This window comes from Vulpes lagopus, chromosome 12 (assembly GCF_018345385.1).
Source record: "Vulpes lagopus strain Blue_001 chromosome 12, ASM1834538v1, whole genome shotgun sequence".
Taxonomy (NCBI): domain Eukaryota; kingdom Metazoa; phylum Chordata; class Mammalia; order Carnivora; family Canidae; genus Vulpes; species Vulpes lagopus.
Genome location: NC_054835.1, coordinates 13,740,898 through 13,757,229, shown reverse-complemented (window position 1 = coordinate 13,757,229; position 16,332 = coordinate 13,740,898). Strand labels below are relative to the sequence as shown.

Genomic DNA, 16,332 nt, shown 5'->3' with positions numbered 1-16,332 from the left:
AGAATCTACACCTCTCCTTATGTAGGGCATTTGGAGACTGGAAAGGAGATCAGAAAGTCATGTCACATAAAGAAAAGTTTAGGGCATGGGCTGCCCATTCCCTCACCAGAAGGTTTACTGTGTGTATAAGAAAAAGACTTAATGCTGTTCTAAGAGTCACACAGTAGCTAACAGAAATTACTAGAAAGCAGTTTCTGCTCAACATGAGGAAGTATCCAAACATAAGACTGACCGCTTCATAAAAAGTTCTTGGGCTACCAGTAGGAAACATTCAAGCAGAGGTCAAAAGACCATTGACAACCTTGCCAAAAGGCCTGCAGCACCGGGCAGGAGGTTGGTCTAGATGACCTCTAGGTCCCTTCCAACCATGACAGCTTGGATCTTGGGGAAAAGGAGACTGAAGCTGCTTGACACTGAATCACCTAAGAGTAGTAAGAACTCAATGCAGAATGGTCTAGTGCAACATATCCTAAACTATGCCCCTGAATGCTGGCAGAGGAGTTAGGAACACAGGCTTCTGTCAGACTAGCCTTCAAATCCCAGCCTTGCTACTTACCTAGCTGTAAGACCTGAATGAGCTTCTCAAGCTCTCAGCACCTTAGTTTCCTCATCAGTAAAACAATGAATACTCTCCCCTCACACCACTGCTCAAAGGAAAAGTTAACCATATAACAGAATGACCAGCATATAATAAGCATTTATGGGACCTTGGATGGCTAAGCGGTTGAGCTTCTGCCTTCGGCTCAGGGCGAGATCCTGGAGTTCCAGGATCGAGTCCCACATCGGGCTTCCTGCATGGAGCCTGCTTTTCCCTCTGCCTATGTTTCTCCCTCTCTATCTCAGTGTGTCTCTCATGAATAAATACAATCTTAAAAACAAAAAAAAAAAACTTATAAGCATTTATTAGTGGTTAAGCGCCCGGCTAGCTCAGTCGGTAGAGCATGAGACTCTTATTATGGTTATCTTTTATTATTGTTGGAATTAATAATAATAATAAGAAGAAATAACTTGACACCTGGTATGGCTGTGGGAGTCAAGATACTTATCCCAATGTCCCTGTCCTCCCTAGAGGCTAGGCCACTTAGATGAGTGAATGGAAGACAGAGAACATCAGATAATGATAACATTTACTGAGCACTTACTATATGCCACTTTAAGAACTGTAACTTTTTTTTAACTATTTTTTTTGAGATAGAGAAAGGATGAACATGAGCAAGGAAACGGGCAGAGGGAGAAGCAGACTCATCACTGAGCAGAGAGCGTGATGCCGCAGAGCCCCAGGATCATGAACAGAGCCAAAGGCTTAATCAAATGAGCCACCCAGGTACCCTGAGAACTGTAACATTTTAATAAAGCCTCTCAAAAACCCTATACAAACACTATCAATCTGCCTTTCCAGATGAAGAAACTGCAGCTTAGAGGCTAAATAATTTGTCCAAGGTCACAGAGCTAGAAAGCGACAGGTCAGCCTTCAGAACCTATGCTCTTAACCATATTTAAGGCTCTCAATCCTGACTGTACATTAGAATTACCTGGGGAGACACAAAAGAAAAAACTATCTCTGGGACCTTTACAACCCCCCTTCTTGCTCTTTAAATTGATCTGGGCTAGATCATCAGGGTTCTCCAGAGTTCAGCAACCCTATCCATTAGGATGCCATGCTGTTTCCTAGATGAAAAACAAGTTGTAAGGAGCAACTTGCTCCAGCCAACATCCCACATAAATCTACTGCTTTTTAAAATATCTTTAGAACCATGAGATCAGAATTGCTTTTCTGAAAAAACAAAACGTTTTTTTTTTGTTGTTGTTTTTTAATTAAGACTTAACCCTGAAAGTGATCCTTTCCAGGTAGGTGTCATTTTCCCACTTTACAGACAAGGAGACTGAGACCTAAAAAGGTTCAATAACTTGCCCACATTCACAAAGAAACTGAGACTGAATTCCAGGAGGGCTCAGCACCTTAAAGAGCTCCAAAAGAGGTGGAAGAGAAATTTGAGTGGGTGATTAGGGATGCTTTACGGAGAAAGTGACATCTGAACCAGATAAAGCATGGGACAAGGAAGGGATAATCAACAGACTGAAGGGCATGAGTAAGATCAGAGGCAAGATGACACAAGAAATGTTCACAGGACTAGAGGTAAGCAGGTGTGGTGAAACTACGGTGCTTAAAGGTGAAGTTATAAGAGATGCCTCAGAGGTCTACTCGAGCCCAGACTATATAGGCACATAAATGCCAAGCTGCACAGCTGTTCTGTTTTCCTAAAACCGAAATCCACTCAGCAGATGCCTGGAAACCCAGCCTGCATGGGAAGCAAGGTCATATTTCCAACTTGAACTCATGATCCAGAAAAAGAGTAAAGTAGCATCTAGAGTTGAACTCTGTATCCAGGGTACTCTGTCCACTGGGATGAACTGAGAAGGTTTGGGTTTATGGTATCATCTACTTATTATAAAGCAACAGAGCAAAGTAATTAAGAGCAAGGCTTTAGAGTCAGAAAACCTGTGTTCAAATCCTGATTCTACTTTTACTAGTTGTGTAATCCTGGGCATTTATTAACTTTTTTTGAGCCTGTTTCTTTCATACTCCTCATAAGGTTGTGAGAAATGAATAAGAAACAAATGTATAATGTGCTAATTAACATAGTGCCTAGTAAGACAGCAAGTTCCAAGAGAAACTTACAGCAAAGCAGAGACCTTTAACATGCATTCAGAGGAATGACTATTAAGGATATTACGGATGCCTATTAAGCCCTTCACAAATACCCAAATTTGCAAATACCTTTTGCATTGGTGGATTTATATTAGAGTGGAATAAGATGGGCTGTAAACCAAAAAAATAATAATTTTTCCTTTTATTTATAAATTGCTTTGGAAGACTGAGGCAGATTACCATATATAATTCAGGGTAAGTTTTAGGAGGCAAAATATTTACCCTAATAAAACACAAAAATAAAATTCTAAGCCTGTATCACACAAGTATTAATGGCTTTCCCCTACCAATCCCAGTTATCTTTCTGATTCCTCTAAAAAAAAGTATCAGTGTGATACACTTCCATTACATTTTTAAAAAAGATTTATTTAGTTTAGAGAGAGTGCATATGCTCAAGCAAGCGAGCATGCAGGGAGGAGGGACAAAGGAAGAGGGAGAGACTTGAGCTGACAGCACTGAGTCCAGAGCCCAATGTGGGGCTGGATCTCATGACTCTGAGATGTCACTCACCTGAGTGGAAACCGAGAGTCAGACATTTAAATGACTGAGCCAGTCAGACACCCCACAATTCCATTACATTTAAAGGCAAAGAAAAGTTAACACTTCTGTAAAAAAAGTAAAAAATGAGTAAGAGTCTGTAGAAGTATAGGTTGTAATCTCAGCTCTGCCACTATCGAGGTGACCTTCCTTGGCTTTCTCAAACACGACAATCTCTTTCTTCCCAGCTACAGCATCTAAAGACACAGCTAACAGTGGCACAACTTCAAACACATCACCTCAGAAATGGAGGTTTTGCAAGTCCCTTCCTTTGGGGGTGTTTGCATGAGGACTAGGCATGCAAGGCAAGGCCAGAAGCACGAGGCCATGGCAGGGAAAAGCCATTCTCTGGGGAAATGTGGAAAAATAACCCCAAACACATTGTACCTTTCTTCATCATGTCTCTGTCCAAGGCTACATTTCTTTGGGCAAGATTTACTTCTGATCGAAAATGGAAACGCTTGGCTCGCTGTTCTTTCTTTTCAATTGCTTCCTAGAAGGTAAGGAAAAGCCAAAGAAGTGACACATGGAGGAGGAAAGTTAAATCACAAATGCAACATGATGTTTCAATGACAACCAGAAAGTAAATCAAAAGAAATAAGCAACATTATGCCTTTAATAATTTTTGCAGAGAACTAGGTATTCACAGTCAATGACTGGGAGAGTATATACTAATACTGCTAAAATTTGTAATAATCACCATGATTCAATGGCTATCACTGTGTCTGGGGCATAGCAGGAATTCAATGAGTATTTGTTGATTCAATGAGTAATGAATGCTTTCATTCCCTGACATTTTATTTATTATTAGCAATCATACAAACAATCTCACTCCATTTTTCCAGATGCAGAAATTGAGGTACAAAAAAAGTCAAAAGGTTTGCTGGAGATACTTTGGCTAGTTGTGTGTGTGTGTGTGTGGGGGGGGCACAATCTTCTGATCTCAGTGCTGTTTCTAGAAGCCCAACCACCACCCACGTCATCTGTGTGCATGGTAATCACACCTATCACATTATGTCTGCCTGAGCAGTCCACTCCCTAAAGTGTTTTCCCTGTTTAAAAATAACATTTTGAAGCACAGAAACTCTCTCTATTCTAGGCTTGCATCCATGGAATTGCCAGTTTTCATCTTTAAGTGACAAGAAGCACTGATACTTCACTAAAAAACAAACTAATCAGCTTCACAAGTTTTTCTCCAAGAGCTAAAATAAATCCAGGCCCAACTGTGGGTTTCCAATAGCTCTTAGGAACTCTGCACTAATTGTACATTGACTCTGCCACACTAATTGAAGGTATGACTACAAGAAAGCTTGTGAGATTGGTAAAGCAGCAACACTTTGTTATTCCCCAACAGTTATACTAATTTTCTTCACTCAGCTCTTCCCAGTGCAAACAACAAACCTACCTTCTCCTAATAACAACTTAAGTACCAATTCTGGGGCTACCACCCTTTCCCTCATACATGTTTCATACAATGGCAACTGTACCAGAGTAAGAACAGAACAATCTACTTTTTCAATTACAATAAGAAAACATCTTCATTTTATTTTATTTATTTTATTTTTTTAAAGATTTTATTTATTTATTCATGAGAGAGAGAGAGGCAGAGACACAGGCAGAGGGAGAAGCAGGTTCCATGCAGAAGCCTGATGTGGGACTCGATCCCAGGACTCCAGGATCATGCCCTGGGCCAAAGGCAGGCGCTAAACCACTGAGCCACCCAGGGAACCCCAACATCTTCATTTTATTCTATTTTCTTGCCTGTCTAAAAGATGACAGGTCTTTCTTTTGGCCTTTAAGGAATCTAAGATTGAGAACCAGATAAAATATAAAAAGATACGCATGACATATTATTATATGCCCAATATAGTTAAACACTACTATTATTCAGAATCATGTGAAATTCTGTTCTAAACTTAACTGCACACTTTAAAATCAAAATGAATGTCTAAGTTGGATATCACCAATTAAAGCAACAAATGCATCCTGACTGTTTATAACAAGGAAAATAATACGTTAGGCTCTGTAAAGAGTTATAGGAAAGCTGGTAATTTAGTAATAGCAATCACTAGATAAAAGGCAATACTCCCGGGTACTGAGAATAATTCAGCTGACTTGGCTTTCAAAGTTTAGACAGCCACAGAATCAGGAAACTCTATTTTTCTAAGCCTGCAACCAGTGAAGAATAAAGACATTTATACTAATAGCCTACTATATGCCAAGTATTTTTCATGTTTTGTTTCATTAAAGTGGACACAGCATACACATTTTTAAAGAATAGACATAGCATAAAAAAAAGCATTCCCAATACAGAACTTTTTCTTAGATATGGTTAAGCACAGGCAGCTAGGTACATGGATTTTACTTTTTCATAATATAAGAACACAAATGCTGACTGTATGTTTTCAGGATGCATGAACACATCATTGTGTAATACAAAATTTTAGTTAAAAAAAAGGGGGACACCTGGGTGGCTCAGCAGTTGAGCATTTGCCTTGGGCTCACAGCGTGATCCTGGGGTCAGGATCGAGTCCCACATCGGGCTCCCCACAGGAAGCCTGCTCTCCCTCTGCCTATGTCTCTGCTTCTCTGTGTCTCTAATGAATAAATAAAATCTTAAAAAAAAAAAGTTTTAGTCAAGCAACAAAAGAAAAAAGGAGGTAAAGAATAATAAGTTCTAGGGGCCACATCCATTAAGTTCACCTGCTTATCAAAATGAATAAATAAATTATGGTGTCTTACCTTGGAGGTAACATCAATTCCGGTGATGAAGCTACCAGCCTTGTTTTCATATCTTCTGCTTGTGTCCTAACGCACGGAGAAAGATTAAGAAATGCTAAGAGAACTGAAGAAGGGGCAGCCCGGTGGCTCAGCGCTTTAGCGCCACCTTCAGCCCAGGGCCTGATCCTGGAGTCCCGGGATCGAGTCCCACATCAGGCTCCCTGGATGGAGCCTGCTTCTCCCTCTGCCTGTTTCTCTGCCTCTCTCTGTCTCTCATGAATAAGTAAACAAAATCTTAAAAAAAAAAAAAAAAAACTGAAGAAAAACACATAATAAAAGACAGCCCTGCAACAGATTCCTTTTGGATAGTCATTCCTTTCAGCAATCCTTCCTCACCCTGACAACCCTTTATTATGAGGAAGTGTGTCTCAGTAACTTCGGGTAGTAAGCAATCAACCACTCTAACAAAAAGTCTTTTCTAGATCAGATCCTGTCCCAAACCTTAACCAAATCCATCTGCTTAAGGTATTTATGTAAATGAAAATATACAGGCTTTCATGAAAAAGGTCCAAGTTAAGTAAGGCACACTCACTCATCTCCCCAGCCCACATAGGACAAATTCATCGTATCAGGCCACCAGGTGGAGCACAAGTCTTCACCAAAATGCAGAAACTCCAGACTCACCTAGACCTCCTGGGAAAACACAGCACAGTGCAATGAAAAGAGGATGGGATTTGGAAGCCGAAGACTGAAGTCACAGCTCTGAGATTCACTAATTACCCAACACTGTACAATTCCTTTCGCCTCTCTGGGCCTGGGTTTCCTCCACAGTATCTGCCTACCTTCCTGACCTCTTTAACGGCTCTCCCATTTGCTCTACGGAACTTACCATTTCTCCAACAAAACAATTTTGTTCCCATCTCAGAGCCTTTGCACCTGCTGTTGCCCCTGCTGGGAATATGTCCTGCACGTGGTTGGCTCCTTTTTGTCAGGCAGGTTTCAGCTTAAATGTCAGTATCTGAAACCACTTCCCTGACCATCCCGTACCATTTGGCTTCTTGCTCTGCACACCTTCCCTGTCTTCTGCACTCCTGTCCCGTTAACGTGTTTTACTTTCTTCAAAGCACTTACCACTATTAGAAATTCTTTATTTGTGTCTTCCAACTAAAACATAAACGCCAGGGAAGACTTTGATCTTGATCTTGACGAGTGCCTACATTGTGCCTGGCACATAGTAGGGATGCGGTAACCACATGTTGCACTGAACGAATAAAGGGTGCGATCTAGGGGCAGCCCCGGTGGTGCAGCGGTTTAGTGCCGCCTGCAGCCTGGGGTGTGATCCTGGAGACCTGGGATCGAGTCCCACATCGGGCTTACCGCAAGGAGCCTGCTTCTTCCTCTGCCTGTGTCTCTGCCTCTCTCTCTTTGAATAAATAAATAAATCTTAAAAAAAAAAAAAAAAGGATGCGATCTACTTCACAACTACAGTGATACTTAACGTAACGTAGTAAATGGTAAAAAGCCACCATGTTAACTGTTGTTACTAGGGTCCTTATCGTTTACTGTCTTTAGTGATCCCATCTTTGCCTTTTCCCACAATTTCGGTTTAAAAAGCCAGACTTTGCTGACATGGTAAAAAAGGGGTTCATGTCAGATGGGAAACCGAGTACATACATAAGAGCCATGCAGGCCCGAGATCAGGCCTCAGAACCCAACACAGGACCACCGAACCAAAAGCAAAGCCCCTCTCACTCACCCCCTAGGTGATAAGAGACGGAGCACGCCCCGCCCCCTCCCCCCCCCCCCTGGTTCGCTTGTTTGGGTCTCACTAAGGGTCACGTGTTTGCGGCCAGGTGTAGGTGCTACAGAGCAAGGAGAATGGGGCCAGGAGGACTCTCAAGTCACAAAAGAAACACGAAGTTTCTGCAGCTGACAAGTCCGACCCTCCAAGAGGAGCCGCGAGCGCTCCGCTGAACCAACAGGAGCTCCACCGGAGACTCTGACGCCGGCGTCCCGGCCCGGGGCCCCACCGTGATTCACCGCGCGCCCCCAGACAGCCCCAGCCCGCCCTGCCCGCCGCCCCTGCACAGCCTGGCTCAGAGGCAGCAAAGGGGGTGTCCTCAGCACCCCCAGGCTCCCCCATCTCGAGCCCCTCCACACCTATTTCCGGGCGCCCGGCGCCCCTTCTCCCGCTCCCCGTCTCTCCCCGAGCCCGGCGCCTCCGCCCCCTGGGCGCTCCCTCCCCTCTTTCCCTTTCCCCCCGACTTCCCCGGCCCCGGCGCCGGCCTCCTCCCCTTCCGGCCGCCCGGCCCTGGGGGCCCCAGCTCGGCGACCTCCTCCTCGCCCCCGCCCCCAGCCCGTACCGGGATCAGCTCCTTCAGGGAGCGCCGCACCGGCACAATCTCCAGCTCGCCCTCCTCCACCTCCATGGGCTCCGGCTCGCCACGCTCCAAACCAGAGTCCGCCTGAGGCGACGGGAGCCCCAGGGCCGGCCCCGCCGGGGCCTCTGCCTTCACCGACACTCGCAGGCCCCGTACGGCCGCCATAGCCGCCTGCCGGCCGCACCACTGAGAGCCCGCCTCGCACACTCGCTGGCTAGAGCGCCGCCGCCACTGGCCACAGAGCAGCGGCCGCTGCTCCCTAGAGTGTCGCCTGCTTCGGCTAGAAGCGCTACACCCCTCCCCCTCAGCGCCGCCGCCCCCTGGTGGCGGGAGGGACCCAGGACAGCTGGAGCGGGACGGGGTGAGGAGAAGGCGGGCCCGAGTCGGGGGACTGGGGGCCGGGCCTGCGGGAGGGGTGGGAGGCCCGCCGGGGTGGGGGGGGCGCGGAGATCCCTGCGGTCGCGCTTGGAGGATAGGCACGCCTTCGACAGTGAACCTGTTATAAAAGGCAGCGCTACTGCATGATCACTATGTGTCAGTGACTGTTCTGAGTGCTTGATATCTTACAACTCTAATAGGTGCTGTTATTACTCCCATTTCATGTATGAGGAAACTGAGGCATAGGTATTCCACGGTGACAGGCCATTTATTTTATCATCCATCCATCCATCTATCTATCTCTCTATCTCCACGTAGAGCATGGAGCTCAATGGGGGGCTTAAACTCAAAACTCAGAGATCAAGACCTGAGCTGAAATCAAGAGTGGGATGCTCAACTGAGTGAGCCACCCAAGCACCCAGGTGACGGGCTATTTAAGCAATAAAAACAATCTGAGCCTAAGGAGTCTGGCTCCAGAGCCCAGAATGAGCCTTGGTCTATCACTTCTAGCCAGTTGGTAGGTTTACAACCTACTTACCTTGCCAACCTTTGTCTCTTTCGAGTCTCCCAATAAGTGGCCCATTTTATATACACAGATATTGAGACTTCAGAAGGGCAATGAGCTGCCCAAAAGCCCAGAGCTTAAACCCCAATTTCCTGACTCCCCAGAGCTCAGTCCACTGTAAACTCCTGAGTATGTTCTTGCAGCATTTTTTTAAAGATTTTATTTATTATTTATTTGTTTGTTTATTTTTTTATTCATGAGAGACAGAGAGAGAGAGAGAGAGAGGCAGAGACACAGGCAGAGGGAGAAGCAGGCTCCATGCAAGGAGCCTGATGTGGAACTCGATCCCGGGTCTTTAGGATCACACCCTGGGCCCAAGGCAGGCGCTAAACCGCTTGAGCCACCCAGGGATCCCTCTTGCAGCATTTCTAACAACCTGGTTAGGAGACAGGGAGGGTCCTCAAGGCTTCCAGAGGGCACCACTGGTCAGTTTTTGCTTTGAGTCCTGATTTTGCACCTTCCCTTCCCTCCCTTACCTTAGGCTAGATTTGGCCCCTATCTGGGCCTGTCTTCCCATCTGAAGAGTGTGTAAGTGGGACCCCTAGGGTCTCAGGCTCTACTAGCTTGAACCATGGAGGAACAAATAATTATAAACCAAGGGAGAGCATAATCAACATCAGATGTGTCTGGGTTTCAAACTGACTAGCTCTGCCCCTTACACCACGTAAGCCACCTTGGCAAGCTATGTAACCCTTCAATATCTCAGGTTCTTCATCAGTAAAATGGGATAATATTACCCCTCAAAGGAGACTGTGAGGGTTGAATGATATGTGTAGATGTAGGACCCCAATAGAAGGAGTACAACACACACATCAAAGTTTTTCTGAAACGTGGGCAGAATCACAGCACAAACACAAGATGGGGCTCTTTAGAGGGCTAGTTTTGTTTTGCGAAAGGGACTCATAGTTATAAGTTGGATTAATGCATGGAATGCATTTCATGAATTTTTAAGAACATTTCAAAGAAATATTTTTGTGCTTTGGGTGACAATCACACACCCCACGATTACACTTGTTTTCTAGGCCTGCAGAGGTGGAGGATGGGGAGGGGCGGACACAGTCCTTCCTCAGCTGTTACCTCAGGAGGCCAGCAGAGAAAGTTGGGCAGACCCTCTCCCCACAGGATAGGAGCCTTGTTGCTTGAGGATTCAGGCATTGCAGTACAGCACAGATCAGAGGAAAACCAGTTCCCTGGGGGACCTCTAGCTGGCAGGAGAATTAGGAATCCAGAGCAAGCTAGGGAACCAGGCAAACACCAGGGTTCCGAGACTCCTGCCAGGAATGCCTTTTGTGCCTTTCCTTTTTGGTCACCTAATTTACCCCTAACTCATTTCCTTCACCTCTGTCCTCAGTGCAGAACTAGGAGGGGCAAAGAATAATTTTCAAAAAAGTCAAAAAACATGACTTAAATATAAAATGAACACATGTCAAAGCTTTATTAATTGATTAATGAATGAGGACATCCATAAGATGTTAACATTAATTCAAAGAGAATTTGAAAATGAATACAGAGTTGGTCAAAGGAATGCTGAAATAAATTTAACAGCAAAGGTTATTGCCCTACAATGCAAGAAAGTGCAACTTTAGGGTTCCTCTTTTTACCAGACAGAAAATATTTGCATTGCTATTGGACAAGAATCATTTACTCATTTTAAGTTTCCTATGAACTAGCTTCTATCCTTATAGAGTCATAAAATATCCTAATCAATAGTGAATCAGAAGTCAAGCAAATGTACACATCCCTAGAAAATCAGATGATCCCCAGGTGAAACTGATATGTTGAACAACACTTGACACCACGCTGAGAGGACATCAGTGTAGTTCTTTTTCCTATTTCCAAGTCTGGATGATTTCTTATTAACAGTAGAAACCAGGAGAGTGGGACACTGGGACAGACAGGAGAGAGAATTTCACAAAGGAAGTGATCAAGTGTCAAATGCAGCAGAACTTGGTTTGGGTCTAGAGGCTTGTTGGCTGTTGGCAACCTTGAGGAGACCAATGTCCATGAAGGAGAGGGTAGATTAATGGTGGAATGTGAAAAAGTATGGACAAGTCTTTTAAAAATTTTGTGAAGATGGAGGCTAGGGGACAAGGGAGGTTACTAACATGGTCTTCTATAGGCTTCCATTTTTTGGGAATTGGCCACACCTTCTCCTTTCTCTCTCTCATTCATAGAGAAGGGGAATAAAAATAATAGAAGCCTACCTCTCCTAGGGAAAAGCAATGAAAAGATAATAGAAGCTTCTAATGAAATCAAATGCTACCGAAGGATTGGTAACATGGTCCAGTGACCTGAGGTGATGCCTATTCAGAGATGTCCTTTAATGTAGCTTTAAATTGGGTACACACAACCCCATGCCTCACATGCCCCAGTTCATGTCTATCCTTGGAACACGTACAGGTTGTTAAGGAAAATGTCCACAGTTAAAGGAAAGCTCGTGAGGCAGCTGACCCTAGTGAGGGAGTTGTATCCATCTTGCCCAACCTCCTACACAGCTAAATTCTTGAAAGGACTGTCTTCCCTCCTTTTCTCTATCTGACCTGACTACTCTGTATCATGGACACTGCTGGTCACTCCCTAGTTCTTGAAATTACACACACTCTTCCATTAAAAAGCCACACTTGGTTTTCCTTTTTTGCCTTCCCTACTCTGCTGCTCCTGCTCCAGTACCTTTTCGGGTTCTTCCTCTTCACCCAATATTAACAGTTGTTTAGGACTCAATCCTAGACGCTCTTTCTCCTCACCCCATACTCAATGTCTAGGCCATCTTATCATATCCATGGCTTCCAGTTCTCCTGCCGTACATTCCTCAAGTTCCCCACATCCTCATCTCTATTCTCCTCTCTCCTCTGAGCTCCAAACCCAAATGTCTAACTGCCTACTGCACATCTTCCCTTGAATGTCTCATGGCATCCCTGTTCTCTTCCATATCCCTCATGTCTATCCACTTCTTTCCATCCTCTTGGCTATCATTCTTCGTCATTCTTTCCATCCCAGCCATCATCATATCCTATCTTGTCTGCAGTGGCTTTCCCATTGATTTTTCTGTTTTTTTTTTTTTTCTGGTTCCTCCACCCTCATCCCTCCTCCACACTGTAGCCAGACTGATCTTTTCGGTATGCATTATCCAGGCCTGCCCTCCTCCTCCTCACTCCCAACAACACCACCTCAGTTGGGCATATAGGTGAGGGGTAGGGGTTGGGGGAGGGAGGGATGGACAGGTGGGACATGGGGGATTCTTAGGGCAGTGAAACTATTCTGTATGAAACTGTAAGGGTGGATACGTGATAGTATACCTTTGTCAAAACTTATACAATGTACAACACAGAGTGGACTCTGAAGGAAACCGTGGTCTTTAGTAAATGGTGTATCAATACTATCTCATTGGTTGTAATAAATGTGCCATACACAGTAAGGCAAGATGTTACTAACAGGGAACCTGAGGGGTAGGAGAGGAGGCTGAGAGGGTATAGAGGGTATATGAGAACTTTTTGTACTTTACTCTCAACTTTTCTATAAACCTAAAACTGTTCCAAAAAATAAAGTCTATTAATTTTAGAAAATCCTGACACCCAGACTATATCCCAGACCAATTAAATGTCCAATTAAATCAGGATCTCTGATGGTGGATCCCAGGCATCAGGGTTTTTTCAAAGCTCCCTAGAAGATCCTAGCATGTAGGCATGTTAATATCTACTGCTTTTTTTTTTAAGATTTATTTATTTATTCATGAGAAAGAGAGAGAGCGGGGCAGAGACATAAGCGGGGCAGAAGGAGAAGCAGGCTCCCCATAGGGAGCCCGATGCGGAACTCAGTCTGGACCCTAGGATCATGAACTGGGCCAAAGGCAGACACTCAACTGCTGAGCCTCCCAGGCATCCCAATAACTACTGTTTAGACTGAATTCAGAATGGGAGAGGCAGACCACAGCTGGGAGCCTTCTCTCAGCTTTGGAGTGGTTTTCCCAGGAAAGTGGGTAGATATTGGCACAACTTGTCTTAAAGAAGGAGATGGGAGCAACTGAGGGCAAGGGGATCCTCTTCTGTGAAAGTTAAGGTGCCTTAGTGATGGTCCCCTGGACTCAGGGAGACCAAGTAAACAGGTTTAACCAGCTCCTTCCTATGTTGCAGTTCCCCATTATTCCATTCCATTCTGTCGGCACAGACACGTCTGGGCCATGGGAGATAGGCTCTTGAGGAGACCAAAGGGCTAGGGAGGTTAGGGGTGTCACAAGGCTCTTAATGCAGACAGCATCAGCCAATTGGATGGACCGAGGCTAGGAAAGTGATCAGTCTTGCTGAGAATGGAACAGAATGAGCCAGGCAGTAGCAGGAAAAAAAAAAGAGCCAGAGCAGAAGGCATCTGAGAGAGGAGGCGGGAGGGGCTGCAACCTACATGCCTAGGAGTGTGAGGCAGTAGCCTTTGGAAAGCCAAGGGGCTGGAAATCTGGGTTATAGCTTCACAGGAGGCCTGAGCTAGTTTATAGGCTGAGTAGCAGGAACAGGAGACCAGAAAAAGCCAGAGATTTACAGGCCAGAGAATGGCCTTACTAGGGATCAAGTGGAGAGAATGGGGTCCCTGGAGGAAAGACCCCATCTTGTGATACAGCTGAGAGATGCTCTTTGAATGGTCTTCACCATGGTGGAACAGTCAGTGGCAGATATAGGTTGAGAAAGTGACTTAGTCAGTGGGTGTGGTTGCAATTCCTGGCCCTTGATTCCAGTCTTGGTGCAAGGGTGTCTCTGAGGTTGTAGACAAGGGAAGTCTTCCTGAAGGAGATGACTTGGAGATGGTGGGGGCTTAGGCAGTGGGGAGGGTAGGGAGGGTGACCACAAAGCTAGGGTGGCTAATGACAGAATGGTCAGCTTGAAGTCAGGGAGGGGACTGGCAGCTGTCCTGGAGAATGAAAGGATCTAGACTTCATTCCCTGGGACATCCTAGCTGGAGAAATAAATGAATCTGAGAGCCCAAGGACAAAGCCAGTTCTTTGTGTGTATGGCAGAGGGGACCTGGATAGGAGATGGTCATTTAAGCTATGGCCACCCAGTCTGGCAGGAGACTGGAGTGGTGCAGGGAATCCTTGCAGGTCAGGGCTCTGTTCTGCAGGTGAGATGGAGGGCATACCTTTCCCCAGACCCTCCTGGCCTCCTCCTGAGTTAACCTCCAGTGTCTAGTACCACCCATTACATGGCTTCCCCTGGCCTCCCTTGGCAGGGTCCCAATGGCCCAGGAGGCAGGCCTGCTTACTTGCCCAAGGGGAGGCTATGCAGGTGTGCAAGCCTCTGTGTGTGTCTGGGACTAAGTAATCTGTGGGGTGTTTATATGGATCCCAGTATGTGTCTGGGTGATCCCTTGGGAAAACTGGAAACCTCAGTTGCCTTTAGCCCCCTCTCCCTCTTCTATTTCAGGCTGAGACCGTATAGGATGATAGGGATTGGGGGGAGCAGAGACCAAAGTGCCTGTAGGTTCCAGAGCCCAAAGAGATTGCAAGTAATCAGGGCCTCCAGGACAAACCCCAGACTACCCCCTAGTGTCTAGCTAAACACCACTGGCCTAGGCTCAGCTCTCCTGTGTGGTTAGGCTTGGAAGAGCAGCCTCTGTCTCTGATTTTCCTAGACAGGCTTTCCCTGTGTGGGGTTCTCCATTTTCCTGGCAGCTGATGTGGGCAGACCTGGGTGGGGTGGGTGGACAGGGGACCTGGGCCGTAGTCTGGTTCTTCCCTGACTTGCTATGTAATTGAGTGAGACCCAGTTTCCTGGGCCTCCATTTCCCTACCACAGTGTGCCTCCTAGAGTGGCTGTCCTCATAGGGAAATGACATCATGCACCTGTGGTCCTATTCAAAGTTCTTAAGCATGACAATGTGGCCAATCAAACCCAGGCCCAGGGCTTGGTGACCAATGCTTGGGATGAACCAGCCCCTTGGAGATGGGGCTGACTTTGACAAGCAGGGGCAGGGATAGGAGAAGGAAGTTTTCCAGAGTGGATAGGACTAAAGAGCTGTGGCGAGTAAGGAGAGAATGGAGTGTGGGGTGTGGTCAGGACAGCATCCAGAGGGTAGTAGGGCTGATGGCAGGGGCCTCAAATGCCAGGCCGACCACTGGAGAAGCATGGAAGGGTTCTGAGAGGGATGGGCATGGTCAGGTGGGTGCCTGAAGATTGCTCTGGTAACTAGTAAGAGGATGGATTAGAGTCCTAAGGACTAAGGCCAGGAGACCACTTGAGAAAATGAGATAGTGGGAAGGAAGTAGAACAGACCTACACATTGGTCTTGACATTGGGGAAACTTTTGTCTGGCTACCAGTGCCCATCTTAGAGAGGGTTTGGTATAATCACTCATGAAACCTTCACAGGATGACCAGGAAACATGCAGTAGCAGCTTTGGTATCCACTTCTCAGACAGCAAAACTGATCAGCATGCTGGGTAGCCTTTGGCTTGGTCTTCTGGTTGGTCTTGTTTCAACTAGCTGGGAACTCCACAGATAGGTAAATACCGATCATGCAAGATGTGCTGAGCCTCTAAGGCTGGTTCCAGACAGCCCCAGAAGCAGAAAGTTTTCTTTCTTTTAAGGGCTTCACTTGCTGAGTATTTACTATATACCGAGTACTGCATCAGATGCTTGGCACAAAGACTTCATTTACCTTCACAAGAACCCCCCCCCCCCAGGAGGTGCTGATATTATCCACATTCTACCAATAAGGAAACCAAGACTCCTCCAATGGCTTGCCAAAGATCACACACAGCTTTTCCTTTAAATGGGAAAGCTTGGATTCAAGCTCAAGCCAGTCTGACCTGAATGACTCTTCATGATGGCCACGGAGGGCGTACTGTGAGCATGAAACCGCAGGGGGCAGAAAGCCCATGCCGGTGCCCAAGGCTAAAGGGGCCCAGTAAAGACACTGGGCTCATGTCACAGGGACTCCTGTGGTGATGAGGAGTGGTGATGGCTCCCAAGGATCAGACCTTGGGCACCTTAGGCCCCTGGGAAACATGGGCATTCCACTGGCCCTAAACACCCTGTTCTTCCCAAGGAAGGGTCA

The 16,332-nt window shown here is 46.0% G+C and overlaps 1 protein-coding gene across 1 annotated transcript in view; it reads right to left on the bottom strand.

The window, feature by feature from the left end:
* Positions 1–8,563, bottom strand: part of NCBP3 (nuclear cap binding subunit 3) — a 33,061-nt gene extending 24,498 nt beyond the window's left edge. The window contains exons 1-3 of the mRNA XM_041724849.1: positions 8,332–8,563; positions 5,990–6,055; positions 3,635–3,740 (exon numbers count right to left, since the gene is read on the bottom strand). Coding sequence (XP_041580783.1) covers positions 3,635–3,740; positions 5,990–6,055; positions 8,332–8,514 — 355 coding nt within the window. The 5' untranslated portion in view covers positions 8,515–8,563. The remainder of the gene's footprint in view (positions 1–3,634; positions 3,741–5,989; positions 6,056–8,331) is intronic.
* Between the last annotated feature and the right edge of the window lie 7,769 nt (positions 8,564–16,332).